The sequence below is a fragment of the Orbicella franksi genome, chromosome 2 (genome assembly GCF_964199315.1).
Source record: "Orbicella franksi chromosome 2, jaOrbFran1.1, whole genome shotgun sequence".
In the NCBI taxonomy this organism is placed as follows: domain Eukaryota; kingdom Metazoa; phylum Cnidaria; class Anthozoa; order Scleractinia; family Merulinidae; genus Orbicella; species Orbicella franksi.
This window is the reverse complement of record NC_138146.1, coordinates 15,473,281-15,491,306: the sequence shown is the minus strand read 5'-3', so window position 1 is coordinate 15,491,306 and position 18,026 is coordinate 15,473,281. Positions and strand designations below refer to the sequence as shown.

General features: G+C 40.8%; 1 protein-coding gene across 1 annotated transcript in view; it reads left to right on the top strand.

Moving 5' to 3' along the window:
• The window catches only part of LOC145478210 (uncharacterized), a 38,897-nt gene that overhangs the window by 10,099 nt on the left and 10,772 nt on the right, over window positions 1–18,026 (top strand). Inside the window, exons 5-9 of the mRNA XM_081456158.1 lie at window positions 4,227–4,385; window positions 4,974–5,075; window positions 8,887–8,985; window positions 11,916–17,015; window positions 17,836–17,959. Coding sequence (XP_081312284.1) covers window positions 4,227–4,385; window positions 4,974–5,075; window positions 8,887–8,985; window positions 11,916–17,015; window positions 17,836–17,959 — 5,584 coding nt within the window. The remainder of the gene's footprint in view (window positions 1–4,226; window positions 4,386–4,973; window positions 5,076–8,886; window positions 8,986–11,915; window positions 17,016–17,835; window positions 17,960–18,026) is intronic.

Below are 18,026 nucleotides of genomic sequence, written 5' to 3'. Positions count from 1 at the left end.
TCCTTTGTCGCAATTGAAGGGTACAGTCGAACACTGAGATTCCTGTCGCTAAACGCACTCTTAGTCAATTTGATTTCCCGTCCTAACCTTTCATAAATAGCGTCTCCCAAGTGCACACTTTTTTCCCGGCCCCAAGGATGTCGGTGTAACATATTGGCACGTGAGAATTAGCACCTATTGTATATTATATTTTGTGTACGCATATTTAAGTAGGATAGCACATTATGCAAATCTAGAAAGCACACACATCCACGCGGTGTGTATGAACAAGCAGAATAAGACTTCACACTGAACGTTTCTCTTCTAACTGTGAAACAAAGCGACAACTACACGAAGGTGTCCAACAGAGTCATGCGGAAAGGGTTTTAATTACGAATCCTACAAAATGTAATTACACACAAACTCTCGGCTACAGATGATGTTAGATCCTCTGAGAGGCGTCTTTTCTTAGCCAACAGAACAATTTAACCAAGTGTCAGAAATTTCAAAGCTAGAGTATTTCAGCTTCAGGGTCAAACAAAACTCAGTATGTAGATTTTAAAAAACAGATAAAACCCCAGGCAACTTTGTCAAGTGTTGAAGTGAAAGTGAAATACTCAGTGTTTTGTTCAATAACCTGACAGTAGTCTTGCCTAGTAACTTTGATGTCCAGGGGCGCAACGTTTAAAATTCATTACGACAATCGTTCTATAATTGCTAAATTATTACGTATTTATTTACGCTGGTAAATAGGTTAATGAATCGCTGTTTTTCTTTCAGCTGAAACATTTCATCGTGCCAATTATATTTTATCCTTTTTGGAAAATAACAATTTTCTCGCCTATCGTCGCCTACAAACTCAGTTCACAAGAAACGTAAACTCAGCTGTTATTGTGCTGAATACAAAAGGCTCTTAATGACAATTAAAGCTGTATCTATTCGTACAATAAACGTAATACTGACTACGCGGTCTGATAATGGCTTTTAATTACTGTTCTGACGTCACTGTATATACAGAAACTTGCATGCAGCTGAGGCGATTAAGTGCAAGTGCGTGACGTCATCGGCGCACGAAACTTTGTGTGGTCAGAGAAAATATCATTCAGTAGTGGCTCCTTACCTAACGCATTAAGTTTTGGTTGTATAACTACGAACAGTATAGGGGATTGATTTCCATTAAGTAATCCCGTCGACGCAAGAAGCCTTTGTATGTTTAGAGAAATTCTCAAGAATGTTTACTCATGGCTCATTAGTGCCAGGTACTTGTGGCGGAGTAACGCACAACGTGTAGAGTCAACGCCTATGGGTGCTCAGTTGTTACATGACATAGCTATAAAACAAACTGATGGCTTTGTGCGTTGTAGAGGTTTGAGCAAAAGCTTGTTGCAGTAGACAGAGCAGACAACAATTTGAATGGATGTGCTTTTAGCTGTGGAAGCAAATTCGCAGGTATATAAAGTCATTGAAAATGAAGCTATGAAGCGTTTCTCTCTGTATTTGTAACTCACAATTGCATTAAGTTTCAGCTATGCGCTATTTAAAATCTTAACAAGGCATGAGAAAATAGTGTAAGACGTTTCTTTAAAGTTAAGCTCAGAGACCAGCTCTAGTATACTGCGATCGCGATAAAGTGAAAAAAGCTAGCCCTGAGCCTGATCAGTACCGGATTTCTGCTCAGGATATCAATATAAAATCATACTTATAAGTCATGAGAATTTGGCAACTGAGCACCGACTTTAACTTGTAATTCTCTTACTTGTGTTATTAAGTATTTAACGGGGACTCACAAGGAGGTTTACATACTAGATGCCAGGTTTTTAAGATTGGGTAACATTTTCAGGCATTAAAAGGTAGAGTGGTCTTGAAATGTAACCATAAGAAAACAGATCTTTGTTTTGCTTTAGGTACTCGTTCTTTTGTTCCAGCTGGTCGCGCATTAGTTTCCTTTTCTTTGTGTAATCAAAAGGCATCACTGTGTGGCATAACAATAGAAGGCATTTGCCAGTATAAAAAAAGTCCGGCGGGCGTGAGTTCAAAATATTTTACATTCAAGAGTTAGAAGCAGCCGAACATACGGGAAAACCGTTTCTTCATACCTGTTTCAACTGCGAACGAAAAGGTTTGAAAGTACGTTCAATCAGGAACAGATTTCTTACACTGTACTTCGGATATCCTTGGGAATGTTTACTCGCACAACGAAACCATCAAATTTACATGATTTATTACACTTGATTTGTTTGTCTGTTTGACTAGTCAGCGCGTCCGTTCAAGAGCTCTAGAAGTTTTAAGGTTATGTTACTAACTTCTGAGATCTCTTGACGCATTTCTACGAAACTTTACCCTTGGAATACAAGCTAGTGTGGTAAGTGAACAGAAATCTTTACTTTCTTACACGTGCATTCTTGCCCTATTAAAAGAACAACCGGCGATTCGTTTGTAAACGTTATGTCATGTTTTGCCATCCTGTTGATGTTGTTAACATAACGTTGGCTTAGAAAGTGGCCGAGAAATCTTAAGTTTTCAGCCACTTCACAGCCGGCAGTTTACTTTTCGGTTATGTCGTGTGTTTGGTATGCCATGATATCAGTTACTTGTTTATTCGCAAATTATGCACTATCTCTTATTCAAAATATACTAATATAACCCTGTATGTCCTTAGGGAAATAACACAGCTTCTGTTTTCTCTTTCTCGATTGGGTGTAAATTGCGCTAACTATTATTTTTGAGACTGACATCAGTGAAAGCGTGACTTTCATGACCGATATTAAGAGAAATAGACTTTTTGGTATTTAGTGTCGAGAACTTTCAATACAATTTACTTGAGTGCGTTGTTTCATTAACTGTCTCGTTTCCTTGATCACTTTGTTAGCAAAACAGCGACTATTGCTTTTCTTTTTTTTGACGGAGTTAGCGAAGTTAGTGTTTTTTTTCCTCCTGCAATTATTCCGCTTATCAAGTTGTTTTTGTTTTGGCTTATACCACATCCGCCGTCTTTCTTCATCACGGAATCTCAAGACACTCCCTGAGGTATTCCAAAAGTGTTAATCAGAAGTACTCAACACAAAAGTGGTTTTATTGCCGCCTTTAAGTGTTATGGGGTCATAAGCAACGTAACAAGAGCCTCGTAATTCCAACTTTTGCTCTTCATTCACTAAACCTCTTAGACACAGTAAATTCCACGGACATTTTTGGTATTCATGAAAGTTCCTTTCTTAGCATCAGCTTTGTTTGTTCGTATCACAACGGTTAATGAATGAATTTGCAGCTAATTGGTTTTTCTCTAGAAATTCGTAAATTGAAATGACTTTAACTTATTGACCTCTTAAAAGATATTGCTCTCTTTGTGGGCGAATTGCGTGTGAAAATCTGCTACCTTTTGTTCTTAATTTTGGTTGTACAATATACTGTTATTTTCATCCTGTAATTTCTGGTGTCCGCTGGAGTGTAACATTACTAAAATATCAAGTCTATAATTCATACGGACGCTTTCAATACAGAAGTCAAAACAAATTTATATTGACGCACAGTGTGAACCATGGCCGGCTGTCATTTTACCTAACCCCACGATAATAGCTGCGACCCAAACTCCTTCGCTCTTACACTGCGGCTGCCAGTGTGCAATGCATTGGTGGCGGTTTTTTCGCCATTTTCCTCGTTCTACAAACCTTTGTGAGGCCTTTGTTAAACATAGCAAAATGTGGCAGAAGAGTCGCTACAAATTGCTCGTCTTACAAGGTGTCTACTGTTCATTGGAAAATAACTTACTTGTAGCTTTTCTCAATATGTCTTGTTAAGAGAGGATAAAAGGAAATATTTAATCATCGGCCCTCTTAAAGGCCTTATTTTCTCTCTTGACCGTTTATGACGTTTAGCATTTGTTGTCTATTATCTTGTACCTGGATAGCACGGCGTTTCGATCAACCAGCCTCAAAACTTCCTGGCGCTCAAAATCGAAGCATTTTACGTATCAAAACAAATATATGCTACTTAGGAGGGACTGGTATTGCTCACTCTGCCTCTCAGAGAAAAATTTTAACACTCGGAGGATCATGGGAAGGAGCCTCTTTCGCATGACCACGCAAGTGTTGTAATTTTATCTTCAAGAGATGACTGTGTACAAACCCGTAGGTACAGGTCGTGTACTTATAGTCACTGCTGACAATTTTGGGAGCCTGGTCACCAGAGTTTGTCCTATGTTTTCTTTTCCCGTTGCCTTGATAACTTACTGCTTTTTCATTTTATCACAGACATGTGTTTTCAGTCTGGCTGCCACCCTGTGGTCAGCGGCTGACTGGCGGTTGACAGAGGCAGAGAAACCATCATTAAGTCGCAGACTCCAAGAGCTGCTGGTATCTATGACAGAGGATGCCCAGGATGCCAGGCCAGGCTTATATGATGTGCTACAAGTAAGTTAAACCCTAGTCAACTTCTCTTGCTGTATCACTGGAAACAAGTTAACTCTAACCCGCGCCTCCATTGGTTGATGTATGTTTCCCGCGGAGACGAAAAGTCGAGGGAAACATCGGTATAAGCACACGACCTTGAATCTCGATGTTTCCCTCGACTTCGTCTCGGAAAACATCGACCATTTCCCTCTGGATCAGTCATTAAGTGTATAATATTCAATTGTTTTTTCATGTATAACACTTTGAACAGCAAAGGTATGTGACAAGGTTTCTTTGCTAAGAGGAACAAAAAATATGACAGGTTTCTCCTTGGCAAATGTCCTTGAAGCTCTCAGTCTTCTCATTCAAAAGCTGGCGTATAGTGAAAAAGGAGGACAATTTTTCAAGGAAGTTACAAACTTGCTCGTGTGCTTGGCTTAACAAGAAATTACGAAATTCGTAATATTCTGACATTTTTTTGCTGCCCAACAAGTCCAGTAACAAATTTATTTTTGAAAATAAAACAAGTGTTGTTACTACCCACTGTCGCACTTTTACATTGCTCTTCTCCGCCCTTTGTAACGCAACATTTTTGTTTCTTTTTCAAAGACATGCGAATCCTTACAGAACGAAGGTGATATGACGTCACGAGAAAGATGCCAGGCTTTACTATGGGAGTACCAGGCTTCCGAGGCCATAGAAAAGGATGACGTGAGTAACCCGTGTAATGCGGTCATACTAACCATGCAGCTAGCGTGTCTCTTTATTACGCTTCGAAGGCATATCATTTTCCTTTGGTCAAGTCACGGTTCTTACTTTCTGGAGACGCTTTCTAGCCAACATAGCCATGGCGAGACGAAGCGAGCCTGGTATGTTTCCGAAGCCGTTTCAAAAAGTGCGATAAGCCGGTAATTCACCCAAAAACGTATTGCTTTGATGAATCACTAAACTCTCAGAAATGACATTAAAGAAATGTATGGGGCTTGGTTAAGAGAATTGAAGTTTTTAGCTCGGGGCTGAAAGGCCTTACACTATATGCCTAACATTCTTTAATTCCAAACACAGAATTGTTCCTAAGCCGTACTCAAAAACAAGAATATTCAACTGATCTTCATGTAAATTAATAAGAGGCATTACTTATTTTCCTAGTTGTTCAGATAAACCACTCGTGGAATCAATCAGTTGAAAATACGTTGACCTTTATAAAAACTGCTGAAACCAGTTGAATAGAACTGACCCGAAACCAATTAATTCATTGGAATTCAAGGCTAGAAAAAGTTCATTTGGCTGAATGCTTTCGGGTAGAACTTGATATTAAGGGAAACTTAACATCTTGGACATGTTATTTCTAGGCATGTTTGGAAGTTACGCAGTAAAAGCAACTTGAGCGTGTAATTTGGGTTGTTTCAATCACGTAGCAATTACATTTTTAAACTATATGTCCAAATTCTTTCTTCAAGTCACTTCCCTCCTTTGTTTTTCCGATGTCGGTTCTTTTTCAAAAGAGATTAAAACTCAATTTCCTTGGTTTTATTACCCTCGAGGCATTTTGAGTCGCCCGTGTTTACTCATCGAAAGCGGTCTACATTCTTTCAAATGCAAAACGGCTTCGTGTTTTCTCATCGTGAGTTCGCTTTTGTTAAGAAGTAAGGAGTTAACATACAGCCTAATGTTACGTAATTGACGGTGAAACAATGTTGTACACGCAGCTATTTGAAGGAAAGCTGTGAACTTTTTCACAGTCTATTGAAAGCAAACAGGCCTCTTTGACGTGACATTCTCTGCTGGTCGGTGATTAAGAATTATAGGTTTTCTTTCATAGCTGACTTCTCTAAAATGTAAATATTTGTGTTTCTCGAGTGGTAATTAACAGTTAATATGATAATCAGGCACATTGCTCCGCCGTCGGCTTATCAACTCGCAATCACGCGACCAGTATACAAGTCTGTAACTTCGGTATTGCACGCGTGCGATGACACAATCAAAATTCGTCGCACCTATCGTCACGTCGCAGAGGACTAAAGATTATTGTTGCCTTGTCCAAAATAAGATGCGCGACCGACTGAAATTGGTAAGTTAAAACGCATTTCTCTACCTGTCATTCTCAATCCTCGAAGTCAGCCGTAATGGCCAGTGCCAATGTCAGCAGCACCTCATTCCAGAGATTTGCTCAGTTGAAATGTTTTGAAAACTCGGAACTGTTTCGAATCAGTCAATTTAGGGAATTTGCAAAGTACGGCAACTCACACAACTGCAGTGATTTTCAAATCATTGAGTACTAAATACATTTTCAGATTGCTTTCTAAATCTTTTGTTTGTTTCTTTGGCTCTAATAGACACTAAAAATTAGGATTGGTTTCAGGGGAGAATTAAATACTCCACAGGTGTTAAAAAGGGTATTATTCCCTTTATGTAACAATTTAAATGTACTGTGAGCTATTTATGAAAGCAGATATCCATACAAGTAGGCTTTTACATGACTCTGTTGGAGACGATTGGGCAGAAATGAAATAATCATTTACCGTGGTATCAACACTTTAATTGCTTCCAAAACAATTATTTGCGTCGCATGAGTGATATCCTATCATAATGATGTACTTAAGATGCTAACTAGAAGGAATGTTAAGAACTCACTTTATTTTTTTCCCTTGTTACTCCTGTGTGACTTTTAATCTATGTTCATTTTTTAAATTTACATTGCACATTTACAGTAACGGCAAGCCTTTAACAAAAAAGCCTGGGGGAACGGGAAATTCGTTTGGCTGCGGTTTGCTTTAGCAAAAGATTAATCAGTCACTCAAGTCACCGAAAGCGTGCAGCTATGTAACTTCACGGGTCGACGTAAAGTTTTTTTTCTATCAAATTCGTCGGAGAAGCTGCTATTATAGAAACCCAATCTGTGTATTACCGCCAAACTATTTACAAACGTCAGTTTGAATTAAACTCTTGTTTGCTATGGGGCAAGAATCATGAAAACAAATTGGATTGCAACCTCCTATTTATATCTTACCACAACATGAGGACCTGTTTACGTCGGGGTTTTTGTCAGGCGGCTTTTCAGGCAATTCATACAGCTATCAGTCCAGACGCGCAAAGTAGTAGCGATTTCCTGGCAACTTTCAGTATGAATTGGGGCCTTTCGCAGCGGTTAGCGTGAAGTGTACGTAAGTTCCATATGTCTAGCTTTGCTACTTTGTGGCAAACAAAAATGTATCGTGGGAAAGACGAAGAAAAAAGGTGCAATGCGTTTTGTATCGGTATTTGTTTTCTTTGTTGCCGCCAAAAAAAAAAAAAAAAATTAAGGATTAAGGCGTGAATTTCAATTCCACGGGGAGGGAAGCAGATATAACACGTGATCAACTGCTTAAATATCTCGAGGGAGATCCCAGACGAACGCTATGCCAAAGTCTTCTTTGAAGTCAGGTATTAGTCCCGTGCGCCATGTTGCGACAAACCACTCTTAGGAGCTGACGCCAAGGTAGGTTTTTTCGTTGCTCTCCAACTAGAAATCGTCTGCAAATCGCACCCAAATTCAAGCATGCTCAAAACAGCAGCGATTTCGTGGCGGCAAATCGCTTAAGCTCCATGTTCAAAGTCGCCGAAAATGACTTATGACCGCATAGTTTTCTATTGTTTTCATGGATTTCTAAGCATCGGAGGTTGCAACGATAGCAGCATCCTTTTGTTTTTCAAAAACCGCTGATTTTGTCGATTAGATAGTCCAAAAATATGTATATAGATATTTTAGCACTCTAAAATGTCTAAAATATCGCAGTTTGACCACTTGCCGACGGAATATTAGACTGGAGAGACTGTGTTTCATCACAATTCTTAACACCAATAAGACAGTTGAAATCCCATGCTCAGAGGGAGGGGTAGTTTTGACAAACTTCGAGGTGCTTGGAAATATTTGGAAAAGAAGTGTTGAAAATGTGATGAAACAGGCCCGATGAAACACCTTTTTGAATGTTTGATATATCTTCTCAATCAAAACTAAATCTAAGATAGAAATAGACGAATAAAATCATAAGAGTCTATTATGCTAATTGAGAACACAATTGTAAACGCAGTTAAAAATCTTTAAGCCTGTTTTTTAATAGCACAGCATTGGCCGCTCAACACAATAATCACGCTTGAAAATGCACGGGCATTTAAGCAATATTTTGCTAAATGTAAATATGGCCCTCGTTCTTGTTGAGATGCCAAAGAGTTTCAAAAGTAACCCTATCAATCACCTAGCCAACAACTCATCTTTCTAATATCGTAATATTCAGAACATTCGAGACCATAGCGTTTAATAATATTATCTTAGAGCGCAGCTAGTTTTTAAAGTCATGAATCATTTGCTGAATCTTAACGTCAGAGTAAATTCGCCAGGTAAGTGCAAAACGAGGCAGGTGTTTTGTTGACAGAAAGGTTCTGCTGAAGGGAGGTTTAACAGGTAGAATTTGCTGAAGAGCAGTAAAGAGGCATCGGTTGTGGGATAAGATAACTTATATGATTCTCATTTTGTTTCCTATAGACCAGAAAGAAAAAAACAGCAGAAGAGGATAAGAAGCATCACGACACTCTGATGGGGTCGATCTCTGTGGCGGCTTCATTCAAAGGCTTTCTTAAACAAGTAAGTTATGTTTTATTATCACTCACAGATTTTTGCAAAAACTCCTTCCCTCTTGTAGCAAAAACTCAATTACTCCTTTTAACCCTCGTGAGACAAATTCAAATTGCTAGGTCTTAGTCGTGTCCCCGAGGTCTGCGGAGAGGATTTGCTTGTTTGCGTGATTAAAAAGCCGCTGATTCTTTCCAGCTAATTTGTAGAAAGTACATAAACAGCAAGTAAAGTTTGATCGTGTTCTGTTAGAAGCTTCAATTCTATAATTGAAAAATAAATACGAGTGTAGTCTTTCAGTTCCTTACCTAATACTGTAACACCAACAAAATCAGAATCTATGGACACCAACAACCAAAATCCGATTGATGTTGTTGTTGTTTGTTGTCGCTTTCTAAAAAAAAACGTTTCATGACAAAGTTTCCAGCGCAGAAACGACAGGCTTAGAAAAATGCAGCTTAAATGTGTCAAGGTCTCCGTTAGTAGTCCTTTTCAATCTTCTTCAGTCTCGGCTAAATTCTCATGGTGTGCTTACTTGAATTAGTTGAGGGAAGTTAAAAAGTATCAAGGAATTATTAACTGCTGGCTTGAAATAGCGAGGATGACCAACATTACCCAAGTTCAAATTACATGGAAGTTTATTTTTCAAGATATTAGACAAAAAAAAAAAACAGCTCCACATGAAAAAGCTTCTCAAAGATTTCATTTAAATGGTCTTACCCGGTAAGTAATAACTAATTTCTTTTTACCATAGTAGAATTCTGAAACGAACAGCATATTCTAGCTTCAAACCGAGTGATCCCGATAACTCTGAATGATTAAATGATAAAAATGGAGATATGTATCCTGAAATCATTTGCGTTCTATTTTTTCCGTATCTCTTATCAGTTGCCAAATGGACTTTTCGATTTTTAAGTAGTATTAGGTTGATGAAAGACTAGCCTCCACAAGCTTATGCCGTCTATTTATCGAGGCTCAATGAGATGTTAAGGTGTGACCCCGGAACTCAGCTCAGATTTACGGAAGGTCTTAAGGCAATTTTTATCTTTATCGTCGTCTCTATATTTCAATGGTTGTCTAATTCGCTTCCTTTGAGCCAGGCTACGTCCGTTTATCAAAGCTTAATGGACAATGAAAAAAATTAACCCAAAAATCCCGAAATCCGTTTTCCTCAGTAATTTCTTTGTGTTTTAGCTATTTACTGACAGGCCATTCAAAATTATGAAAGCAAAGTGTTCATTAACTGATTCTTCTGATGTCAAATTGAAAATAGAATGAGAAAGTTGTTTGGATGAAGAGTTGAGAAATTAAAAACTTAAGAGCAGAAAACCTAGTTTTGTGGTCTCTTATGTGCTTTTCTCGGGGCAGAAAAAAAAAACGCTGGATTCGGAATACAGCGGTCACACAGGCCATCGTTGGATTCAAAAGTACTTCAAGTAAGAACAACTTGAATTTAGTCATTCGCGGTTGTCATATCGCCGTTTAGACGATAAAAACTTGCTCGAATCACGCTTTGTCAAGAGCAGAAGGGTTTTCTGACAGCGTTATGAATGCAGTGGCCTTCAAAACCGTCGGAGTACGTCAAGCCATTCGCCAAGCCTAACCGCCATGCGACATTTGTTTAAAATTTTAGTTATAACCTTGGCACTACAGTGAATTATAAAAATAGTTTCATTATCCAATTTTTGAAAGAAAATCAAATAATTTTCATTGTTTTAACAAAACACGACAGCTGGTGATGCAAGTGTGTGGCCCTAGGACAGTGGGGGTATCTAAATAATGTAGAGAGTGAACGTTTTCAATAGTTATTTCACGAAAGAGTATCTGGAATCATGTTTTGTTTAAATTATATAAATCTTGAAATACAAGTGACTGGCTGAAGTTCATTTTGTTGATTACTATACTAGCTCAGTGTAGCAATCGGTTTTGTTTGTTGAATTTTACAATCCACTTTTCTATTTAAATGTTTGTCTAACTCCAGATTTGTGTTAAATTCAAATGAACCAACTTGTCAAAACATTTCAAACTTCCGCAGAGGACATGCTACAAAGACTTTCCAATTTGCACGGTGTTTCCTCAGGTGTTTCTAATTTTCGGGTGAAACATTATTCATATATATTTTTTGAACTATACTATCCTAAAGTGAGAATTTGCTGTGGACATCACATAACCTAAATAAGCTTTCATGTTTTACGTATGTGGGTCTCTTAATTCATGACTTCCTTCTATTGCAAACGCCTCAAGGTAAGACTCCTGTTGACTTTAGTTAAACCTCGTATCTATTTGATCATCTTCAGTTAACAAGAATGTGTAAAAGATGTTTCTCTGCTATGGTCGGGTTATTCAAATTCTCTGATTCTCCGTTCAGAACTTTCACTATCTTACCACCTGTTTCGAGGATCAGTGAAGGTCCAGTTTGCACGAATTTTGATGCTTTGTAAACGATTCGCTCGCAAATTCCGAACTCTTCGAATTCTTTTCAGAATTTTAGAGAGTCATGCGCCGAGAAACAACAATATACTTTAATTAACGCCATCTAGGATTCGAGGTGTATTAGCGATTACAGTCTCAATTCAAAGCCACAGGTTTAATAAACAAGCATGCGCGAAAATAAATAGCGGATAGCATAACAATAAATCATCGAAACAATCATCAAGTTTTTCTATTCGCGTTGCTTTTGTTTGCAACCGTTAACTTTCAGGAGCACACATTCGTTCTTGCCGTGTTGACAATTCTGTAATCCAAGCCGGGTAATTTCTTTTTCTTCAGCATAAAATCCCTCTACGCTGCGGAAAGCAATCGGCTCTTGGGCGCAAAATTAATTTCTTCAACAATGAACCCAATTCGCCAGTTGTATCGAAACGGACGGAAATAAAATCGTTGCGTATTATTGTTATCATCAGGTGTGAGAAATTTTATTTCTTTCTTTTTATTTTTTCCAGACGGCAAAGCCTGAAGAACGGAATCCCTTCGTCAAGGCTCAAAATAAGCAAGAACCGTCCAGTAATGTCGATTGGAAGCCCACTAAAGAATTTCTAACGAACAAAGTAATTCCCAAGTCAGAAGAAGCAAAAGTGGAGAAGAATACTCTTGCAGAGGATTCGCAAAAGGACAAAGTCACATCCAGCGTTTGTTCGAAAGGCGATAGGGAAATCCCGTTATCTGATTCCACAAATGACAAGTCTAACACTGTAAATGATGCGAATACCAACCAAGACACTTCCACGGAACGCAAACGGGGCTATTTCCTGACTGAGGATCAAAAAGAACAGCTTTTATCTCTTCTAGCATCAGCCAAGCTGAACAAGAACCCTTTCTCTGCCGGTGAGAACGATCAAGGAAGCGACGAATCGAGAAAGCCAGCAGAGGAGCAGCCCATTAAGCCTCCTTCGCCATCCTTATATGTCTATCCACACTACGGCCAATCCGAAGCCCAGATGATGTTCAGCCCCATAACGCCAGCTGGGCGTTCTGCCTCTCCAAGCGTGCATTCTGATGTAAGCGACAACCAAATGCCTTCCGTCCCTAATGCCACATTTGTGCCTATCGCCGTTGCTATGCCCAGTGTAGCCCCTTTACCGATGTCCCCATTCTGGTACATGCCCCAGGGAGGAATGATGCCTTATCCTCAACAAGCCATGTCCCCTATGCCATATGTTTCTAATGATGCGTCCGTGACGTTGAATCAGTCAGTTGTGTCAACAGATAGCGATCTGAGTGAGTCCTCTGATATGGTACCTAGACCAAAGAAAACAAGCAGTACAATACCAAGGTTTGATAAATCGGAAAGTTCAAAATCAGACACAAAACAACAAACGAGGCTTTCCACTGCCCAAGAGAACAGCAAGGGGTCCAAGCTTCCTCGTCCCATTTGGCAAACACCAATTGCGAAGAGCAGATCAACTCCAGTTGAATCAGAAGCAAATTCCAATGTTGCTCGACGAAGGGTACCGATAACTAGTGAATCCAACGAACTTGGCGAAGAGATCAAACTAGTTCGTGCGAAAACTCCTTCTCCTTCCTTGGGAAGACGAGCGTCTCCCAGAGAGGCGACTCCTCCTCGCTCCCAAACGCCTCCCGTTTACTGGAGAAGAGAGGGATTGAACTTGTCATCTGATGATAAACCCCTTACACGAGTATCAACGGGTTCCTTCCCAAACTGGCGTCCCCCGAGCCCATCTACCTCACAGGATGGGCTGAGAAGATCAATCTCGTCTCCGTCAGGATCGAGACCAAACAATCCTGTGCAAAGACCCAGGACCCATAGTAGACCATCCAGCCCCGCAGGATCACGATCCGATAGTCCCGTTTCCATGCTTGTTTCGAAGTTCGAGCAAATGTCTCAAGAGTCTGTAGACAACTCTCCAAGGGCTCGTTCTAACTCCGTGACGTCCATGATATCAAAGTTTGGTTCTTCGTCTCTGGTACCTGAAGATCGCATTGTTAAGGGACAATTTAAGCCCAATCTTTCTGCCTCAGCTCCCCAGCCAGCTTCTAAGACTGGTCCTCTTCGTCCGTCGTCGAAGCGTGACGGAGCACATCCCGCGTCAGATCATGAACTGTCAACTTCGAGGCCTGGTATTCCTACCTCGTCTCGCGATAGAACTAGGACAAGTGAGTCATCAGACGACAGTGGGCGGTCATCAGTCAGCAGTTCCGCTGATCCCCGCGAAGTTCAACGCAGTGGATCAGATTCAGGTTCGACTGACGGCAGACAAACCATGCTTTCTGTCGAAGGTCGGAATCGCCTGTCATCCTCCCAAGGAAGCCTTGACATAGAGAATGAATCCACTGTTGATAAATGTCACGAGCCCAGAACAAGGCTGTTAGAGAACATAAGGAAATGGACGTCTCAAGAGAATATCATGAGAGACAGTAGCCCATCAAATGTTCTTGGGAAGAACGTCCAAGAACGTTTAGTATCTGGGCTCTCTTTGACTAACGATTATCCGACTAAAAACAATAAGGTGGATGAGAAATATAGTTCAAAGACAACGAAAGAAAGAAGCCCATCTGGCAATGTCTCTTCCACTCCTTCCGGGAGAGGTTCGTCAAGTACTGATCTAAGAAATGATTACCTTATCAAGTCAAATCACACATCCGAAAATTTGTCGAAACCCTGGCAAACCAAAGATGGCTCGTCAAACGAACTTACTAGAAAATCGTCTCTTGATTCTGAACCAGTCCGAGAAAAAGGCTCGCCGCGAACAAAACCAAGGAATCTGTGCTTTCTTCCAGAAAGAGACCCTTCTATTCAATATTGCGATGTCAAAAGTCCTAAGGACCTCCTCTGTTCTCCGACATCAAACGCTCATAAGTTTGAGATCCCCGTGGATTTGGCAATTTTAGAAGCCACAAGGCCGACAGTTTCTTGTCCACTGAGTTCTGTGGGCGGATTTGGTTTGCCATATGGTGGTGTGGATGGAACTATTCTTTTTCCTACGTTTCCTTTAAGTCCAGGATCACTGAAGGATTTTAAGCCATCAAACTACTTTACCAACGTCACTTTCAAATGCGGGGAAATGGAACCTGAGCGAGACACAAACTGTCTTCCAAAGAGATCTTCTCGTGACAGTATAGAAGGTGCTAGCTCTGATACGGTCACAAATAGGAGAAATGCATCGGATAACTATGTGAAGCGATTCGAGAGAAAAATCCTTCGCAGCACGGGTGATATTGAGAACGAAGAACCTCTTCCAAGCTCCGCTAACGGTACACTTGAAGGTTTAAACTGCAGGGACGCTAAAACTGCTGACAATGTCAGCAAAAATTGTTCAACTCTGACTGGAAATCCAAACACTAAAATGGATACTAAAAGTAATCCTGGGCTTGGCCCAGGATGTTCTTCGACAGTCAAAAGCTCGTGTGGTCTTTCTACGACCCAAGGGTCATCAACTACCCCACTGACTTCAGAGGATTCCCAGACTCCAAGAACGCAATTTAGAACCGATCAAATTGTGAGGTCAAGGCATCCATCAGATGACAGTCCTTCTTTGAAAGACAATGCTTCTCCGTCCAGAAATCCTCCGTCACCAATGTCACTTAGAAAACTTGTCTCAAATCCTATGCCTCAGAAGCAAACTACTTCGGAAACCAGAACCCCGAGATCCAAACGAAATTCACTACCTACTTCACAACCCATCAATCTTTTAGGAAACCGCGATTCTTCAAGCCTTCCGCGGAACGGTCCGCTGCCGAAAAGTTCATCGCAAACTAATTTATCACGTAGCCCAAAACAAGTCCACAAAAGCTCTTCACAGGACAGTTTATCGGTACGTCAAACAGCGTCAGACTTTTCCAGGAGTTTCCTGGGGGAAGGATCTGTTTTACATCGAAGGAAGGACAACGGAAATGTCGGTAAAAATGATCCACATTCCAAAGCTGTTTCTACGAGTAATCCTCATGCGAAGGGAAACGACGTAACAAGTTCTAATGCGAGACACGGGGCCAAAGAATGCTCAAGAGAAAGGAACCTTTACTCTTCCAATCCGCATTATCAGGGCAATAAAACCACAAGCAGCACATCCTCTTCGTCAGCATCAAGTCCTTTAAGGTACCCTTACACTCGAAGGGGAAGCACCCCTGCCAAAGGTAGCGCTACTATCAAACCTCCTCCCAAAGCAGCCAGCAATCCCACCTCTCCCCTCTACCCGAAGTCACCAAAAGGGCACATTGAGTTCTTTGGGGCAGCCGGGGCTACCTATCCTGGCAACCCAAGTGGGTCACCTAATGCACGAGATCCAAAACTGGAGCAGAAGGAATTAAGAGGAGGTCAGTATAACCCAGAGACACGGCAGCGAGGTCAAAGCAGCGAAGAGAGAAGTGGTCCGGCCAACCCTTCAGAGAGAGTCTCCAAATCGTCTTTGTCCTCTGTTTTACCTACTGAAGATCAATTCTCAGAAAACTTGAGTTCTGTGGATACTCCTAGAGATTCAGATGTATTCTACGTTCCCTCCTCTGAGGAAACTTTGTCTAAAAGTAGAGCGACATCAGGGAAAACTAACAAGCGATTTCCGAGTAGCTCCTCCTCCGATAGTGGATTAAACATGTCAGATCCTGACGAGACTCAAAAACGTAGCGGAAAGGAGAGTAAGAGTAATCGACTGAAATCTCCTCCTACCTCTCCGTTGCATTCGCCCTCGCCAACATCTCCAAAGTTTCTGACAGGTACCAGTATTTTCTATGATCCGATAGAGCAACAAAATTCCGTTCCCTCGTCAGAAAAAGGGCCAAGTGTTGCACTGAAAGATCCAGCAAATGTGGCTGTTCTATCTAGAAGTGTTCAACCCGAGGATGCTTCAAATCCCTTTCAGACCTCATCGGCAAAATCTGACAGATCCCCGACCAAAATGGCACCAAGTGATAGCGATAAGTTCAAGAATCTTAAAGGCGACGTGTCCAAAATGACGGATAAGCGCTCTGTGGACTCCAGTGAATGCTCTAACAGTCATTCGCAAAAATCTAGAGAAGTACCTTCAGCCGTGAAGTTAGCGGCGCTCGCTCATACCGGGAAGTCAACTCCCAAAGAGTTTGTTGCTGCTTCTACGCCACCTCCCGACATTTCAGGCAGGAATTCCAGCAAAAGCCCTCCTTCCTCGTCAAAAGTCGATTCTAAGGAGCTCCTAGGCCAACTAGTTAAGAAGGTGTTAAATTCAGCCGCAGTTAAGCAAGGTTCTTCTCCAAAGGCCTCGTTTGCTGAATCAGCGATTCCAGCGACAAAGGAAGGTGTCAAGGGAAAGCGCCCACAAGGAAAAATGTTTTTCTTGCCAGATGAGACGATAGAAGCGGTAGAAAAGGAAAAAACAAGTCGCCAGGGGCAAACTCCAACAGGCAGTAGCTCAAACCATAAACCAAGACTGTCAGATTCTGATAAAGCTTCAAAGAAAAAGGAGCAAGAACTTTTAGATTCAAAAGAAAGCACTACTGTGCGAAATCAAGAAGACGTTGCTTCTGCTGTTAGCCCTCGATCGTTTCCTGTGGTCGATATTGAAACAACTATCTCTCCCAGTAATGCTTCAAAGGATGAGAGTTCTTCGCCCGAGGTAAGTGAGGCAATTTTTATCCTTTTCAACTTTGAAGTGCAAGGCACAATGACATTACAGTTAGTACGTAAAACAAAGTTTATGAGGATTTAAGCCAAAGCTGTGGTGTAAAAACTGAGCTTAGACTTATAGCCACACTTGTTATACTCCACCTAGTCTAGTGCAGAGTCCTTGTGTAATTCTGTCTTCACCATTTGAGCAGGTCTATAATTTTAGATTCGGCCATGGAGACCAAGCTTGGCCACGGTTGTCGTGTCGGGTCTTTGGGAAAAATACGTTACTCGCAAAGAGATGATGCTTCTTGATCATTCGTGGAACCTTATAGGTTTTCTGACACTATCTTATTTTCTTGCCAAATCCGTTCTTAGGAACTAAGGACCAACTCAGAAATGAAAACCCACACAACATGGTCATGCAGCTGGATTGTCAATATATTCCTAGTCCCTGTATTTAGACATTTATATAATAAGTCGAATTAGTCTCGTATTTTGATTGGTTCTTTCTCATGCTCTCTCTGTTGGAGGACATTCGTATAGATGACGTCATTAACATTTTTTTGGTTCTTTATTACATAAAACAGATAGATTCCATGTTGCCTTGCGTCTGTTCAGTAATAGATCACAGTAGGGAGACTTCAAAATGTTGTAAGAACATACCACATTTCGACGTCCTCTGTGATAATACTGGACAGACGCAAGGCAACATGGAATTTATTTGCTAAATAGAAAATAGGGTCAAGCGTCCTCTGTATAACTCTAGCGGCTAGAAAATAACAAACACCTAACGATAGATTCACTGTCTTTTACTGTGTCGTCAAAAGGTGTTGTCCTCCAGTGTGTCTTCGTCAGAGGGGAAGGGTGTTCTCTCCAAGATTATCGACATGATACACGACGAGTTTGCATTTGATGGCTACATGGATGATGGAGTGGAAGACGTCAATATGGGTAAGAAATATGCGTGTTCCTTTTTTATAGGTGCACGTTATGTCATCTAAGGTTGACCGTGCGGTAG